Source organism: Mastigoproctus giganteus, chromosome 8, assembly GCF_048544385.1.
Source record: "Mastigoproctus giganteus isolate SK-2022 chromosome 8, ASM4854438v1, whole genome shotgun sequence".
Classification (NCBI taxonomy): Eukaryota; Metazoa; Arthropoda; class Arachnida; order Uropygi; family Thelyphonidae; genus Mastigoproctus; species Mastigoproctus giganteus.
This window is the reverse complement of record NC_143582.1, coordinates 75,846,719-75,861,012: the sequence shown is the minus strand read 5'-3', so window position 1 is coordinate 75,861,012 and position 14,294 is coordinate 75,846,719. Positions and strand designations below refer to the sequence as shown.

At 41.2% G+C, this 14,294-nt stretch overlaps 1 protein-coding gene across 1 annotated transcript in view; it reads left to right on the top strand.

Annotated features, from left to right (window-relative positions):
• LOC150081645 (uncharacterized) overlaps positions 1-14,294 on the top strand; it is a 981,095-nt gene that overhangs the window by 50,105 nt on the left and 916,696 nt on the right. The window contains exon 3 of the mRNA XM_090380575.1: positions 6,809-6,890. Coding sequence (XP_090236701.1) covers positions 6,809-6,890 — 82 coding nt within the window. The remainder of the gene's footprint in view (positions 1-6,808; positions 6,891-14,294) is intronic.

Genomic DNA, 14,294 nt, shown 5'->3' with positions numbered 1-14,294 from the left:
ATTATGGTGGGAATAAATGCATGATCATCATAGCTAAAGAAAAATTACTTCGTTTTCATTTGAATTCGTTGCATAAATCAATATTGATTGATTTAGTACGAGATGGGATGCTCTATCTTGAAATACAGTTACGTTGTTCTGGCTACTCATATATTTCAAATGTGATTTGAATATTTCATTAACGTGTGATCGGTTTTTTTTTTTTTTTTTTTTAACGTGTGCTGTGTGTGTATCTGTGTGTTCACAGGCTGATTTGTATGCTGTGCTTACAGAAAAACCTGGAATATGTGACGAGGAAAAGACTTGCTTACTCCTCTTGAAATCAGCTAATTGCAGCTGCTTGAAGAGGCCATTTTGAAAAAGAATTTCTCCACATGTTCGGAATATTTTGAAAGAGAGAGTGGGAATTATAGAAGCCAATTCAGAAGAACAGTGCTCATGGAAGTATCTGTAGAAGATGCATGCAGCAGAAACAGTACGTCTATGAGGCAGCGAGGGGAGAGACTCTGTTATAGATGATTCATTAATTAACCTAACTGCCCTCTTCTGAATGGAGTCAAGAAGCCTGAGAGAGGTTTTGGGGGCACCACCCCAGATGTGGGAACAACATTCCATGGCAGAGCGGATTTCGGATTTACACAGAGTGAGCAGCTGTTTGGAAGAAAAGTAACGCCGAGAGCGAAAGAGAAAACCAAGTTTTTTAGATGTAGAGGAAGCAATATTTGTAATGTGCTTGTGCCAACAGAGATTAGAAGTCAGGGTAATCCCCAAAAGAGATATATCATTTTGCCTAGAAATCGGAGTGTCACTAAAGATAAGCATAGGAGCAGAAGAATCCTTTTTCTGAGATATAAGAGAAGACTGAGTTTTAGAAAGGTTGAAATCAACTAAGTTGTCTTTGCCCCACTGGAGAATTACCTGAAGATCGGCATTTAAGGAATTGGTAGCAGATTTTCGATTGAAGCTGATTGAGCAGGGCAAGGTTTCTCAAAATGGAAAGTGGAATGCAATGTGCTATCATCGGCAAAACTATGGATAGGATTTCCAGTCAATGGAAGAAGGTCATTAATATACAAGAGGAAAAGAGTGGGGGAAAGAACTGAACCTTGGGGGACACCGGCATTAGTGGAGAAGTTAGAAGACAGAGAGCCATCTACCATCACCCTCAGTGAGCGATCAGAGAGAAAACTGGATAAATAACCAATTACAAAAAACAGTTGGCAATCCATATGATGGAAGCTTGTTAAGAAGACCTTTATGCCAAACACGATCAAAAAGCCTTTGAGATGTCAAGAGCAACTACTTGTGTTTCACAGAACCTTTCCATTGAATTAGTCCATAAATGGGTAACATAAGCCAGAATATCAGACACTAACGGAATCCATACTGGCGATCGTTGTTCAGACGGAAGGTTTCTAGGTAGTTTAAGAGTTGGCGATTAATTGATTTTCATTACTTTAGAAAGAGTAGAAGTAATTGCAATGGGACGATAATTGGATGGGAGGGATTTGTCACCCTTTTTAGGAACTGGCTGGATATGAGCAAATTTCCAAGCAGAAGGAAAAACACCATTGGAATAGGAAAGTGAAAAAAGGCGGCAAAGAATAGGAGTAAGTTCAGGAGCACAGGTTTTGAGAACAAGTGGAGAAATACCATCGGGACCTGGAGCTTTCTTAGCATCAAGATTCGTCAGAATCCTTCTGACATCCTTTTGACGGAAGACCACAGGAGGCATTGAATGGAGCGTGTTTTGAATGGTGGGAGGTGTTTTACCAAGATCATTAATACATGAGTTGGAAGAAAAATGGGACGCTAGCAGGTCAGCTTTATCCTTGGCTGAAGTGACAACAGAACCATCTGGTTTGGACAGAGGTGGGAGCAGAGATGGGCAAAAGTTGCGGCCAATAGCTTTGGCAAGAGACCAGAATGCTCGGCTACCATTAGGGCAAGAAGCAAGTTTTCTACTCTTAGCCTGTTCAAACTCTAGTTTGGACTGATTAATGACTGCTTTACAATTGTTGCGAGCTTTTGTGTAGGCACAAAATGAAACTAAAAGAATTAGAAACAAGCCAATTAGATATGCAATATTCTTCTCTTGAACAGCATTAGCACATTTATTGGAAAACCAAGGTTTAGATAAAGGACGAGATTTTAAAGTGGAGTGTGGGATAAAGGATCACTGACACGATCTGAGCAAACGTTGACATCGGAAGTTTTGAAACAGTAATCCGACCAAGGAAAAGAAGAAAAGAAATCTCGCCGGTCATCCCATTTTGCATTCTTTATCTCTTAGCTATTACCAACACGAGGTTGGGAATAGCCATGAGATAAAGGCTCCATTGGAGAAGAGACAATCACCAAGTTGTGATCTGAAGTGCCTAAAGGACCTCTCACTTCGACCGTGTACTTAGAAGGGTTGTTTGTGAGAAAAAGATCAAGCATGTTGGCTGTATGGTTAGGATTGTCCGGTATTCTTGTAGGTAAATGAACACGTACTTTAAATGTAAGATTTTATTGCATTTATGATTTTTTTTCCTTTAATTTTGCAGATTATCCATAATCTTCAAAATGAAACCCACTGTGGATAATCGGAAGTCTGCTGTATATTTTCTCTGAATTCTAAAAAAAAAACTTATGCAATTGACCTGAAATCCTCCAAATTTTACTCAAAATCAATATAACTTACTAATATTTGTGGATGGGTACTACAATACACGAAGTAACCAAACTGGTAATAAAATACTTAGTGAGTAAATAAATTGAGCCCTCTTCTCCACATGTTCAGAACAGTTTCAGGTATTCGTGAGATTCTTGCTTATGTATTCGCAGAACTAGCTCATTTATTTTATTGCCCTCTAGTAATTTAGCAATGAGAGTACACATATCTAATTTAGCAACTTAGGTACGTATCAGCTTCATCTAAGCGTAGTAACCCTGTTTTCAGAAAGGAAACGAAATCTTTAAACGCATGTGTAACTTTGAATTTCACTCCTCCGTTACTCCGATATTATCACAGTTTCAGGGAGGAAACAGTGCGGTAATCATATGTTACGGAAACATGACTTTTCATGACCTTCAAAGCTCTCAAGGCACGGAGGTCAACGAAATGGAGCTTTGCTTTTTCTGTGGGAAGAAAGCGAAGGGCAGGTGTAACGGAAATATGCGGGTAAATCCTGTTTCAGGTCTGTGCACTTCGTCTACGAGGCGTTGTTTATCTGGAAGGGAGAAATCAGGGTTATTTCCCTGACTTTCAAGTTCTGATTTTTTTAAATTTCCACTCCTCTTGTGGTTATTTCTTCTCTATTTGAGTACCCCTAAGACTCTCTTATTTTGCATTGCTTTTATCGCCTGTTCCTCCAGCGGTGGTGGAATGGCGTAGGCAAGGGAACAATGTACTTTCAGAATTACAAAGAGATAACACATGGGCGTATATTTAATGCATGCCTTGCATATACAAACTCTCGAGATTGTGCGATTAATGCATTGTACAGTACCTGGAAATCACCGCGTAATCCGAAAACACGCATCTCAGAAATCATTTTCCTCTGACAAATAATGCAATAAGGGTCGATTACGTTCTGGATCAACCCGTCGGACCTTTTTATTTTAATGCATTTTCTGATAAAAATAATACGGGGTGTTTTTAATACATACAATTGCATGTCTTTCCGGTTACGGTTACAGAAACTATTTGGTTGACTTGTAGACCTAGATGTCACTCAGTGTTTCCCGCGTCGCGTTTGCGGAATGTCGCGTTTGCAGAATGTCGCATTTAACTAAGTGATGGTGTCCCTTAGTCATTTGATTGGGTGTGAATTATTCTCAAATACTCGTTATAAGATTGCGTAAGATCCTAAGATAGTCTTTAAGATCAGTGGCGAAACTGCATACTGCCTTAATATCTAAAGGGCCGCCACCCCTGGTAGGTCGGTCTTCTGGTTTATCATAGTTTGAGTACCCTTTCGCGAATCTTGTGGTAGACTGGGGCTGGAATTTGTAGCTTCGCTAATGAGTAATTGTGGTGGCGGACATAATCCCTTAGATATAACGCGATTTTAAAATACAGATTTCATCGCGCGCGCGTATGTGTATGCCCATTTAAAATAAAATACATAAATAAATTTTCATTTCACAAAGTAGACAGAATACAAGAAACAGCACCGTATTTAGCAGTCACGGACTTGAACCCCGGTCAATCAAGGCATATGTACTTATGCACCCACGCGCGTTAAGCATTTGCACAATCTTGTTGAAAATACTTTCCTCGGCATTCCAGTTGGTCTGTGGAATTGAAGGAAAAAAGATCAAGGGAATTGAATTTGAAATATGGCTTCACCGTATAGATCTCGGTTTAGGATTTAAGCCATGGCTTACAACGGAAGTGAATGACATTACTGCGCGAGTAAGTAACTTCGCATGCGCACGATGTGTGCTGCCATCTATCGTTAAGCTTTTACACATCAACCAAATTATATGTTATTGCTGCATGTATATAGCCAGAGATATATGCAATTTTATGGTTTCGGAAAGTTTTATGTGTAGAAGTGAATCCTTAGAATTGTTGGCGTTTTTAAACTCTTGATTAATGAAAAGAATCCAGTACAAATTAAAAATAGCCAAGCCAAAGAATAAAATTACAGTGGTGCGTGTGCGCGCATGCACTACAATGGTGAAAACGAACTAAGTATGAACATGAACACATTGAAAATTGTTCTGCGAATGCACAGTTCATTGCATGATAATCATATGAAGTTGCCTTGGCGATAGGGTGCTTATCGAAATGAAGTTCTACAAAAAATATTTGTGCAGTCCCAAACTTTTTTGTTTAAATAACATAAAAATAAACAAACAAATAAATAAATACATTTTCTGTTTATACTTCGGAACGTCCACACATAATCAGAAGAGTTCATGTACACTTTAGTTTGCAGTTCAAGAAACCTTGGGGGAGTGTTGGGGGGGGGGAAGTCTTGGTGGTTGATCGATTACAGATTCGCATTAACTGGAAAGCTCACATATGAATACAATTCGAGTAATTTGCGAAAGCACTTTTTCTGGAATTAATTATCAAGTGCATAGCGATATCCCTGGACGCAATCGAGGGATATCGATTGCGTCCAGAATTGAAACGATAATATACATTTTTATAGTCAAAGGGAGCACGCAACAACTGAAATGTCCTCTACTGCAGTTTACTACGTTAGTGGTAAATAAGCTGCCTTTGCTGTAGCGTGCAGTTAGAGGGAAATTATGTAGAAATTATATACGTATATCTTCTAATCTCCTTCCTCTCTCTCTCTCTCTCTCTTGTTATTTGTGTATATTTTCCATAATTTTCTATATCACCGCCTGATGAAATGTTTAATTGTTGGTTCGATGGCAGTTGTCAAATGCCATCGAATCATTAATTAGAATAAAGTTATGTAAAGTAGTTAAATCTACTTTGCATAACTTTATTAACATAACTTTATTTTCATAAACTAATTTGGTTCGATTTTTGTTTTATAACACACACACACATATATAATATACACACTGAGTGATCACTGAATTATGGCCACCTACCTAATATTTCGTAGGTCCTCCTTTTCCCCTCAGTACATCAACTATCCGACCGTGGCATTGATTCAACAAGATGTCGGAAGCGTTCGGGAGGTATGGCCAACCAAGCTGTGTGTAATGCGGTCACTAATGCAGGTATGGAGGTGATTGGTGTATCCAGACGCCTGATATGCTTTTCCATAGTGTCCCACAAGTGCTCTATGGGATTAATATAGGGGGAGTTCGGAGGCCAATCTATATGCTGGGTCAGAACTGTGTTCCTCAAACCATTCCTGCACAACAAATGCCCGATAGCTCAGCTCATTGTCATCTTGGAAGACACCATCGCCATTCGGGAAAAAGTGTAACATAGCGGGATGTACACAGTCAGAAAGCAGTTGACGATAGGGGAGACCTGTGATACGTTGTTCCACATGCACCAGGGGTCCAAGTTCCTGCCAGTGAAACATGCCCCACACCATACAACCGCCTTCACCGGCCTGCACTTTTGATACAATGCATGATGGATGAGGAGCCTGACGCTGTTGGCGCCAAATCCGTACACCACCATCCACGGTGTGGAGTAAATAACGTGATTCATCCGACCAGCACACCTTCTTCCAGTCTTCTAACGTCCAACTTGCATGCGCTTTGCACCAGGCGAGTCTTTTACGCCGATGAACCTTGGTTAGGAGAGGATGCCGTAGGGGTTGTCTGCTGGTATAGCCCATACGTGCGAGGTGCGACGCATGGTCATGCAAGGTATTGTTCCGGGTTGGCCCATGTTGTATTGGGTAGTCAACTCTTCAACGGTGCTGTGCCTGTTCGCGTCGTCGGACCGGGCGCTCACCTCTAATATCAACCTTTTGCTAACCTTTGCAGATTTGCCGTCGGGTCGTTGTTTGACCATTTTGACGCGTCCTGGTACACTTTAACAACGGTGGCTCTCGAACACCCCACCAGTTTAGCCGTTTGGAAAATCGAGGCACCAGCTCGTCGAGCACCACAATCTGTCCTTTATCAAAGTCCGATAAATCCTTCCTTTTACCCATCACGCTCGGAATTTTACTACCTACTGAACCACTGACACCTTATCTATGCTATGTAGGTCGACTAACTCCGCACTGTCGTACCTCACGTGGTCAACGGGTCACATTCAGTTTTCATAGGGGTAGTCATAATTCAGTGATCACTCAATGTATATATATAACTTTGTAAACACACAGAAATACATGAGAATAATCTAACATGATATTTTAATCAATAGGCTGGATTCTAAACGAAGTCAACTGTTATCGGTTTTTTAACATCAGACACTCGTGGAAGCAAGCCGCAGAGATCTGCCGCAGGTAAGAATTCTTTAATTTGTTTTTGTCATTGGGATATTGAGACCTGATTATGTTATGCTAAAATACTGTACTAATAAATCAGTGGCTTATCGAGGGGTCGTAGCTCGCGGAAAAAAAGGTCGATGTGATGCCAAAGGTAATTTTGAGCTTGCTTTCCCATCACGAAGCTCTTGATGATAATTCAGTTTATTAACTTAGTACAGCATATGAATATTTTTTCAATGCTTTACTAAAGCGTAATTTTAAAATTACAAATCAACTGTAAGTTAATTTTAATTCTTTTGATCTAATTTACTTTAGTGCTCAATTTTAAGTGCTTAATTTAAATAGATTATTCCTAATTATTAAAAATTTATTAATTATTATGAAAACATCCACATTGTGGATGTTTTCCACATATTATTTTATGAATGATACTTGGTATTATAGAATTACTTAAAATCATGAAATCCTACTTTTTAAAACGTTATAGATGTATTATCAATTAATGAATCATTAAGCAATTTTTGGATTATAGTTCGACTTTGTTTCTTAGAAAACAAAAGGATCTAAAGATAGGGTTATACTCATGCATCATTATTCATTGTATTTCTTTAGCAGACTGTACTTTTTATTTATTTCGAATGTATTTCTAGTCAGGTTCCTTGGATTTAACTTGCTAATAGCATCCGGCCTTGAGACTAACTCAAGATACTGAGGAGGAAATCCACGACCACCGACAGCTGGTCTCGAACCTCGCACACTTCGCTCAGTACAGCCTTGCGCTCTTGCTAACATGGAAGACTGTACTGTAGAGTGCTATCATACATGAAGTCGACTACATAACAAAAACATGAACTGATTCAAATAAGTTATCCAAATTAGTAAAAATAAAAATTGACTTTATGATCTAAGAAATTCACCGCAACTGAACTTTATGCTTTACAAAACATCGGAATAAAGGAAATAAAATAAAACTTCGTAAAGGGGGGGGGGGTCTCCTAATTATAAACAGTTTCACTAAATCAAACGTACGATGTAATTCGTACTTAACTCCTGTAAGGTTGGAGCTTAAATTATGAGATTTATTGGATACTGAGCAATTTCTATTACCCCTGATATCTAAACAGTAAACAAAGTAGATCTGCACTCAACCACGCTGACAACCTTGTTCTAATGATGACGACTTTCCCAACTCACATTCGTTATTAAGTCTTCTGCTGTGTTCTGCGAAAAAGTGGGTACATTATCTGGTTTTGCAGGACATAGAATATGATTTTTTTTAAATTAATTGTCAGCGACACAAACAATATTTATTATGAATTGCCTTCAACTTCTCAGTGTCTGTGACACGGAAGTTTCTTAATGTAATCTCTTAATTATCCCATACGTTGAAACTGGTTGAATGCATACGCAACACCCACTTTTACCCGCATCCTTTTTTCACTCCGTTTCACGAGCTGACCTTGTAACTAATAGAAGCTATTAAGCTGACACTGCCATTGCCGCTGCAGTTTTATTGTCTCGCCTACCAAGAAAGCTCCCCCCCCTCCACCAAACACACCTTTCATCTCTGGGCTGTCTGATTGGAACGAAATCCCTTGTAACCGAAAGAGGCAAATAGAACAAATGTGTCTGAAGTGCAAGTTCATTATCTAGGTGTGGAGTCATCAGTTCTTGTGGGTATTGCACTATGAGGAGTAGTAACGAGTAGGAAAAAAATAAAATAAAAAAATAAATAAATAATAAACATTTCTAAGGTTCATATTTCCTATTTCACACGGAGATTGGCTTTAGTATCACTCATAACATTTGATGCTACTTGAGTATTTGTCCGTTTTTCTCACCTTCTGTTCAGATTCTGACCAACTTCCTTTGTGGTTTTTACACTAGGGTATTCAGTCATATGTTTCGTTGGCTGCTTGGTGGGTTGTGAAAGCATCTATGGAGGGGAAGGGGAAGGAGCGAAAAGTTTATTATACTGAATATTTTAACCGCTCTTAATATTTTTAATGATTAAAATCTATAGGAAAGAACCCTTTATAGGACTTTAATTTTAATATACTTTTAAAATTTTATTAATATTTTTTATGAATCCTATTTATATAAATTCCAAGAAATTTTTTGGAAGTTTAGATGGGCGAGCCGAATTTAGGGTTGAATTGTGAAATAATTTTAATTAATTAAATAAAATACTTTTACTCAAAAAAAAAAGGGAAAAAAAGCGTATTAGTTTGAGTACTACTCTAAAATGACATTCTCTTTATTAAATTACAAGGCTGATATAAATCGAACAAAGTTTTAAATTTGTTTACTAAATATAAACCTATATTCAAATGTTAAAGAAGAAAACGTAAAATCTTAAATTACTTTTATTAGATTATAACAAAATATCAGTCAGGCATTAATTTTAAGGTGTTTTAATGCACAGAGAATTATTAAATTGAATCATGAACCACTTGAGTAAAGTTATGTAGATAAGTTCATGAGCGGGCAAAAATGGCGACAATCCATGAAAACACCCTGATAAAGCACGTTGATCGATGTCATCAAGCCAGTGCTATTCAGCACTAGCTTGACATTGAAACCCCCCCAACCCAATGTTGAGAACGAGACTGTTAATTACTGCTAATTTTATAAATTGCTAATCTTGCGTAAAGGCCGACGTCAGCTTCATGAGGTTTACGGGAGGGTATCCGCAACCCCTCCTAGAAGATTCTAGGCATACTCTGCCTGACTGAGGTCTGAGGATGTGATCGGGCCTTCTGTAACGGCTGTACTTTTCCGTTGAATGCCATACATCTACTCTGTGAGCAGCAGCGAAACTAGAAATTCTGGATCCCCTCGTGAGATTCACGTACGCTCCCCTCAGCTCTTTAACAACCAGTCCAAACCATCCATCCGGGCTCCTCCCTTGCGGTTGCGGACCTGGGGCTGGAGTAGTTTCGTCATTGTGTGTGAGGACACGCACTGTCGTCCATTAATTGTTATTTGAAAAGAAGTGAATATAAAAGATCTGGAACGTAGTCTTACAAGATTGGCTGAGCAGATCATTTGAACGCACCAAAGTCATTGCATTTGCTGATGACCTTACCATTGTTTTCTCCGGGCACTCAAGACTTGCACTGGAAGATACTGCTAACCTAGTTCTAACTAACCTTACAAACTACACATCATTCCTCACAAGACAAATGTGATGATCTTTAAAACTAAACTGGATCTTTAGCGGCCCCCTCAGGTCAAGATAGACGGAAAACGACTTCTCCTGGTGACACAGACTAGGGTCCTTGGGGTTGTCATTGATCACCGGCTACTTGTGCAAAATAAGTTAAAAATTAATTCTACCAAGATAAAAATGATGATCCTTGGGGCTAAATTGGACGTTCGTCGCCACCAAGAGTTAAAATAAACAATGCACAAATACTTCTAGTAACGGAAATTAAACTTTTGAGAATCACTATTGACAGAAGGTTAATTTTCTACCTCATTTATCCAATCTCCGAATTAAGATCAGAAATTTCACTGGCGCTCTTGTCAGAGTTTCTAGAACTGAGTGGGTTTCTTTCTAGAAGGTCTTTAAGAATTTATTATAACTCTGTTTCTCCCTATGGTTGCCTGTGCTGCTGACGATTGGTTCCATAGGGTGCGGACTGTAAAATTTCAATCACAATTGATATCAATCCAGCGTACAATGTTACTTTGTATTTTTAAGATTTGTCGAACAGTTTCAACATCTGCTTTGCAGGTTTTAGCTGGGACGTTACCACTCGATCTCTGTGTAATTTTCAGAGGCTTATATTATCGCTTGAAACGTCAGATTCCCACTCAGATTCTTGGAATTTCTATCAACACTCAAGTTGATGTTAAAGCTGAACGACAAAGAATTTGGCAAGAGTTGATCAATTTATGGCAGAGTAGGTGGGATAGCACAACACTAGGCAGTGTAACATGTAAATTTTTTCCTGAAGTTGACACTCTTATGGGTAAAAAATCTACAGTCTGGTTTAGTCTTGACTTGTTTACCTCCTATTTGTTAATAGGACATGGATCATTAAATAAGAAACTGTTTAAATTTCTCTTGTCTCTTACGGAACTCTGTCATTGCGGCGGTGTGGAAGATTAGCAGCACGTGTTGTACTCTTGTCTCTCATACAGTGAATTTCGAGTAACTCTGCAGAATGCAATTCCCAACTTTTCATCAGGATTGGCAACTACTACAAAACGCAAAACGCTCCTGCCGACTCCACACCTAGTAATATTAAAACCGACCTCAACAGCACAACACCAGACTAGTGAAGAGGTGTCATCATTGAAACCCAGACGAAGGAAGACGCAAACGAAATCCTCAACAACCCAAGGATCCAGACACTCGGCTTAGAGGCACGTCCCCCAAGAAAAAGGGCCCCAGTATAGTCATTTTTAATACCAGCAAGGATCTAACACCAGAAGCTCTGCAGAAGGAACTATATTCCAGGAACCTTCAGCATGAGTATCCAAACGTGGAACCAACGACACTAATCACCCCAAAATTCCAAACAAAATCCAGGACAGGAGACCACACAAATTGGGTAGTTGAACTTACACCAGAGGCATGGAAAACGATTGCACAAACAACCAGGGTTTTCATACATTGGGGCAGCCATCGCTTCAAAGAGCATGTGTCTGTTCCCAAATGCTTCCGTTGCTGTCGATTTGGACACACGACGCACACCTGTGCCCAGACAGAGCCTACTTGCGGCCACTGTGCAGAGAAAGGCCATGAATTTGGCACCTGCCCTAAAAAAGATGATCCGCCCACCTGTGTAAACTGTAAATCACAGAAGATGCCAGCGGACCACTCACTCAGGGACAATCAGTGTCCCATCTACATCAAAGCTAAGGGTGCATACCAAATGAGGATTGATTATGGACGCACGCCTTAGACCTTTTAACCTAGACAGGGTAAACTTCGCGCAGCTAAACGCACAGCGATCTAAGGCCGTGGCCGGACAACTCACCAAGAAAGCGAATGAACAGAACCTCGACATCCTACTTATCCAAGAGCCATATGTGCACAGCCGGGGGGTGAGAGGATATCCCCTATCCTACAAAATAGTTCAGGATAATAGAGACAACCCCTGGGCTTGCATCCTGGTTAGGAACCCTAGTATCACTGTAACCAAGATTTCCAGCTACTGTACATCCTGGGCCGCATGTGCCCATATTATAACCCCGCTCGGCGAACTCTATGCAGTCTCACTGTACTGCCACCCAGGGGGAGATATCCTCCCAGCTACCAGGTACCTGCAGAGTTTACTCACAGAATTCCAGAATGCCAGGATCGTCGTGGGAGCGGATGTGAACTGTCGATCCCCGGCGTGGTTCAGCCAAACCCGAGGGCATCACAGCGCCACAAATGGACAACACCTAGAGGAGTTCCTGGCAAACAGTACCTTCACTATACTCAATCAGCCAAATAACCCCACCACCTTTTCCAGCACAATGTGGGAAGCCACAATTGACATTACACTCGCCTCAAGGTCTCTGGCTGGTCACCTCTCGGGATGGATGGTCAGGGAAAGCTGGACCACATCGGACCACAGGGTCATAACCTTCACTCTTCAACGCACCATAGACAGACAACAACCAACCCGACAAATCCAACATAGATATGCCATACAGAAGGCAGACTGGTCTCTCTTCCAGACTACCTTAAGAGAAGCAGCACAAACCCTCCAAATAGAGGGGCTGAGCCCGGACCAGCACCAAACCGCCGTGGTGGATCTCATCACTGCCGCTGCAAACTGCTCAATTAAAAGGAAAAACCCAACTCCAGGGGCCGTCCCCTGGTGGTCGCCGGAACTACAACAGCTCAGACGCGAGGTGAACACAAGGAGAAGACTATTCCAGAGAGCACGACTTTCCTGGCCAGCAGCAGAAATAGACCAACTCCGCGACCACTATCGCACCGCAAGAAATGAGTACACGGCTCTAATCCGACTCAGAAAACAGCGCTCATGGGAGCAACTTGTTTCTACAACCGGAAACGAGCACCCCTGGGGGGTTGTCTACAGAATAACGACAAACAAACTCCCCAGGGGAGAAGTCATCCCTGCAACAAAGACGCCGCTAGGCATTATACCAAGACCTGGCAGGATAATGTCAACAACATCCTGGACAGCATGTTTCCTGGACATATTACTCCCACTACACCAGAACAGCAAAAATTATGTCAAGACAATGATACCTATACTACCACCAATAAGGAAGAACCACTTACCATCACGGAACTTCATACTGCTGCAGGAAAACTGCGCAACAAGAAATCACCGGGTATCGACTTACTGGAGCCTGAAATCGTCAAGAAGACCATCGAGACAATTCCAGAGGTAATACTCACCCTCTTTAATCACTGCCTTAATGAGGGATGCTTTCCACAAGCTTGGAGGACTGCCAAATTGCGCTTAATCCTGAAAAGTCCAAACAAGCAACAGGACCTTCCGGAGTCATACCGACCAATAGCCCTTCTCTCTGTACTAAGTAAACTCTTTGAACACCTCCTCAAAGTTAGAATCGAAACTTGCTACATGGCTGCAGGCCTAGAATCACAGAATCAATTTGGCTTTAGGAGGGGCTGCTCCACTCTGGATGCCTTGGAAAACATTACCAGAGCTGCTGAAACAACAAACCATAAATATCTACTTGTAATCGCAATAGATTTTGCCGGGGCTTTTGACACCCTGTGGTGGCCAAGCGTCCTCGGCAGGCTCCGGAAGGCCAACATCCCGGCCAACCTATACCAATGCGTCAAAACATATTTTGACAACAGAATGGTCGTTGTAGAAACTCCATATCATTCTATTTCCAGACAGATCTTCAGAGGCTGCCCACAGGGCTCAATCTTGGGCCCGCTCTTCTGGAACATGGTTCTCGACGGTTTTCTAAATCTAGACCTAGGTCGTGTGGCAACTCAGGCATACGCGGACGACCTGACCCTGGTACTGCGAGAGGACAGCAGAGCCAGGCTAGAAACTTCTGCTACTCGCGCCATTGACATCCTACAGAAGTGGACCGACGAAAACAATCTCCGCATATCCTCAACCAAGACCAGCTCAATACTGTTAAAAGGTAACCTGGACATCAGGAGACCACCACAAATCCGCATCCAAGGAACTACAATTAAGCTGACAAAGGAACTAAAACACCTCGGGGTTGTCCTAGATAATAACCTCTCATTCACCCCTCATCTGACCTACATTCAGAAAAAGATCAGAAGATACTCTGCTCTGTTCATGAGGGTCTCCCGCAAGGATTGGGGCCTGCGGAGGAGAACCCTCAAGCTATTCTATAAAGCCGTATTCCTGCCTGCCATAACGTATGCCGCTGGAGTGTGGTACCGGAAGGCTACCACCGCCGTCAACAGAAGAAAACTGGACACCACACAAC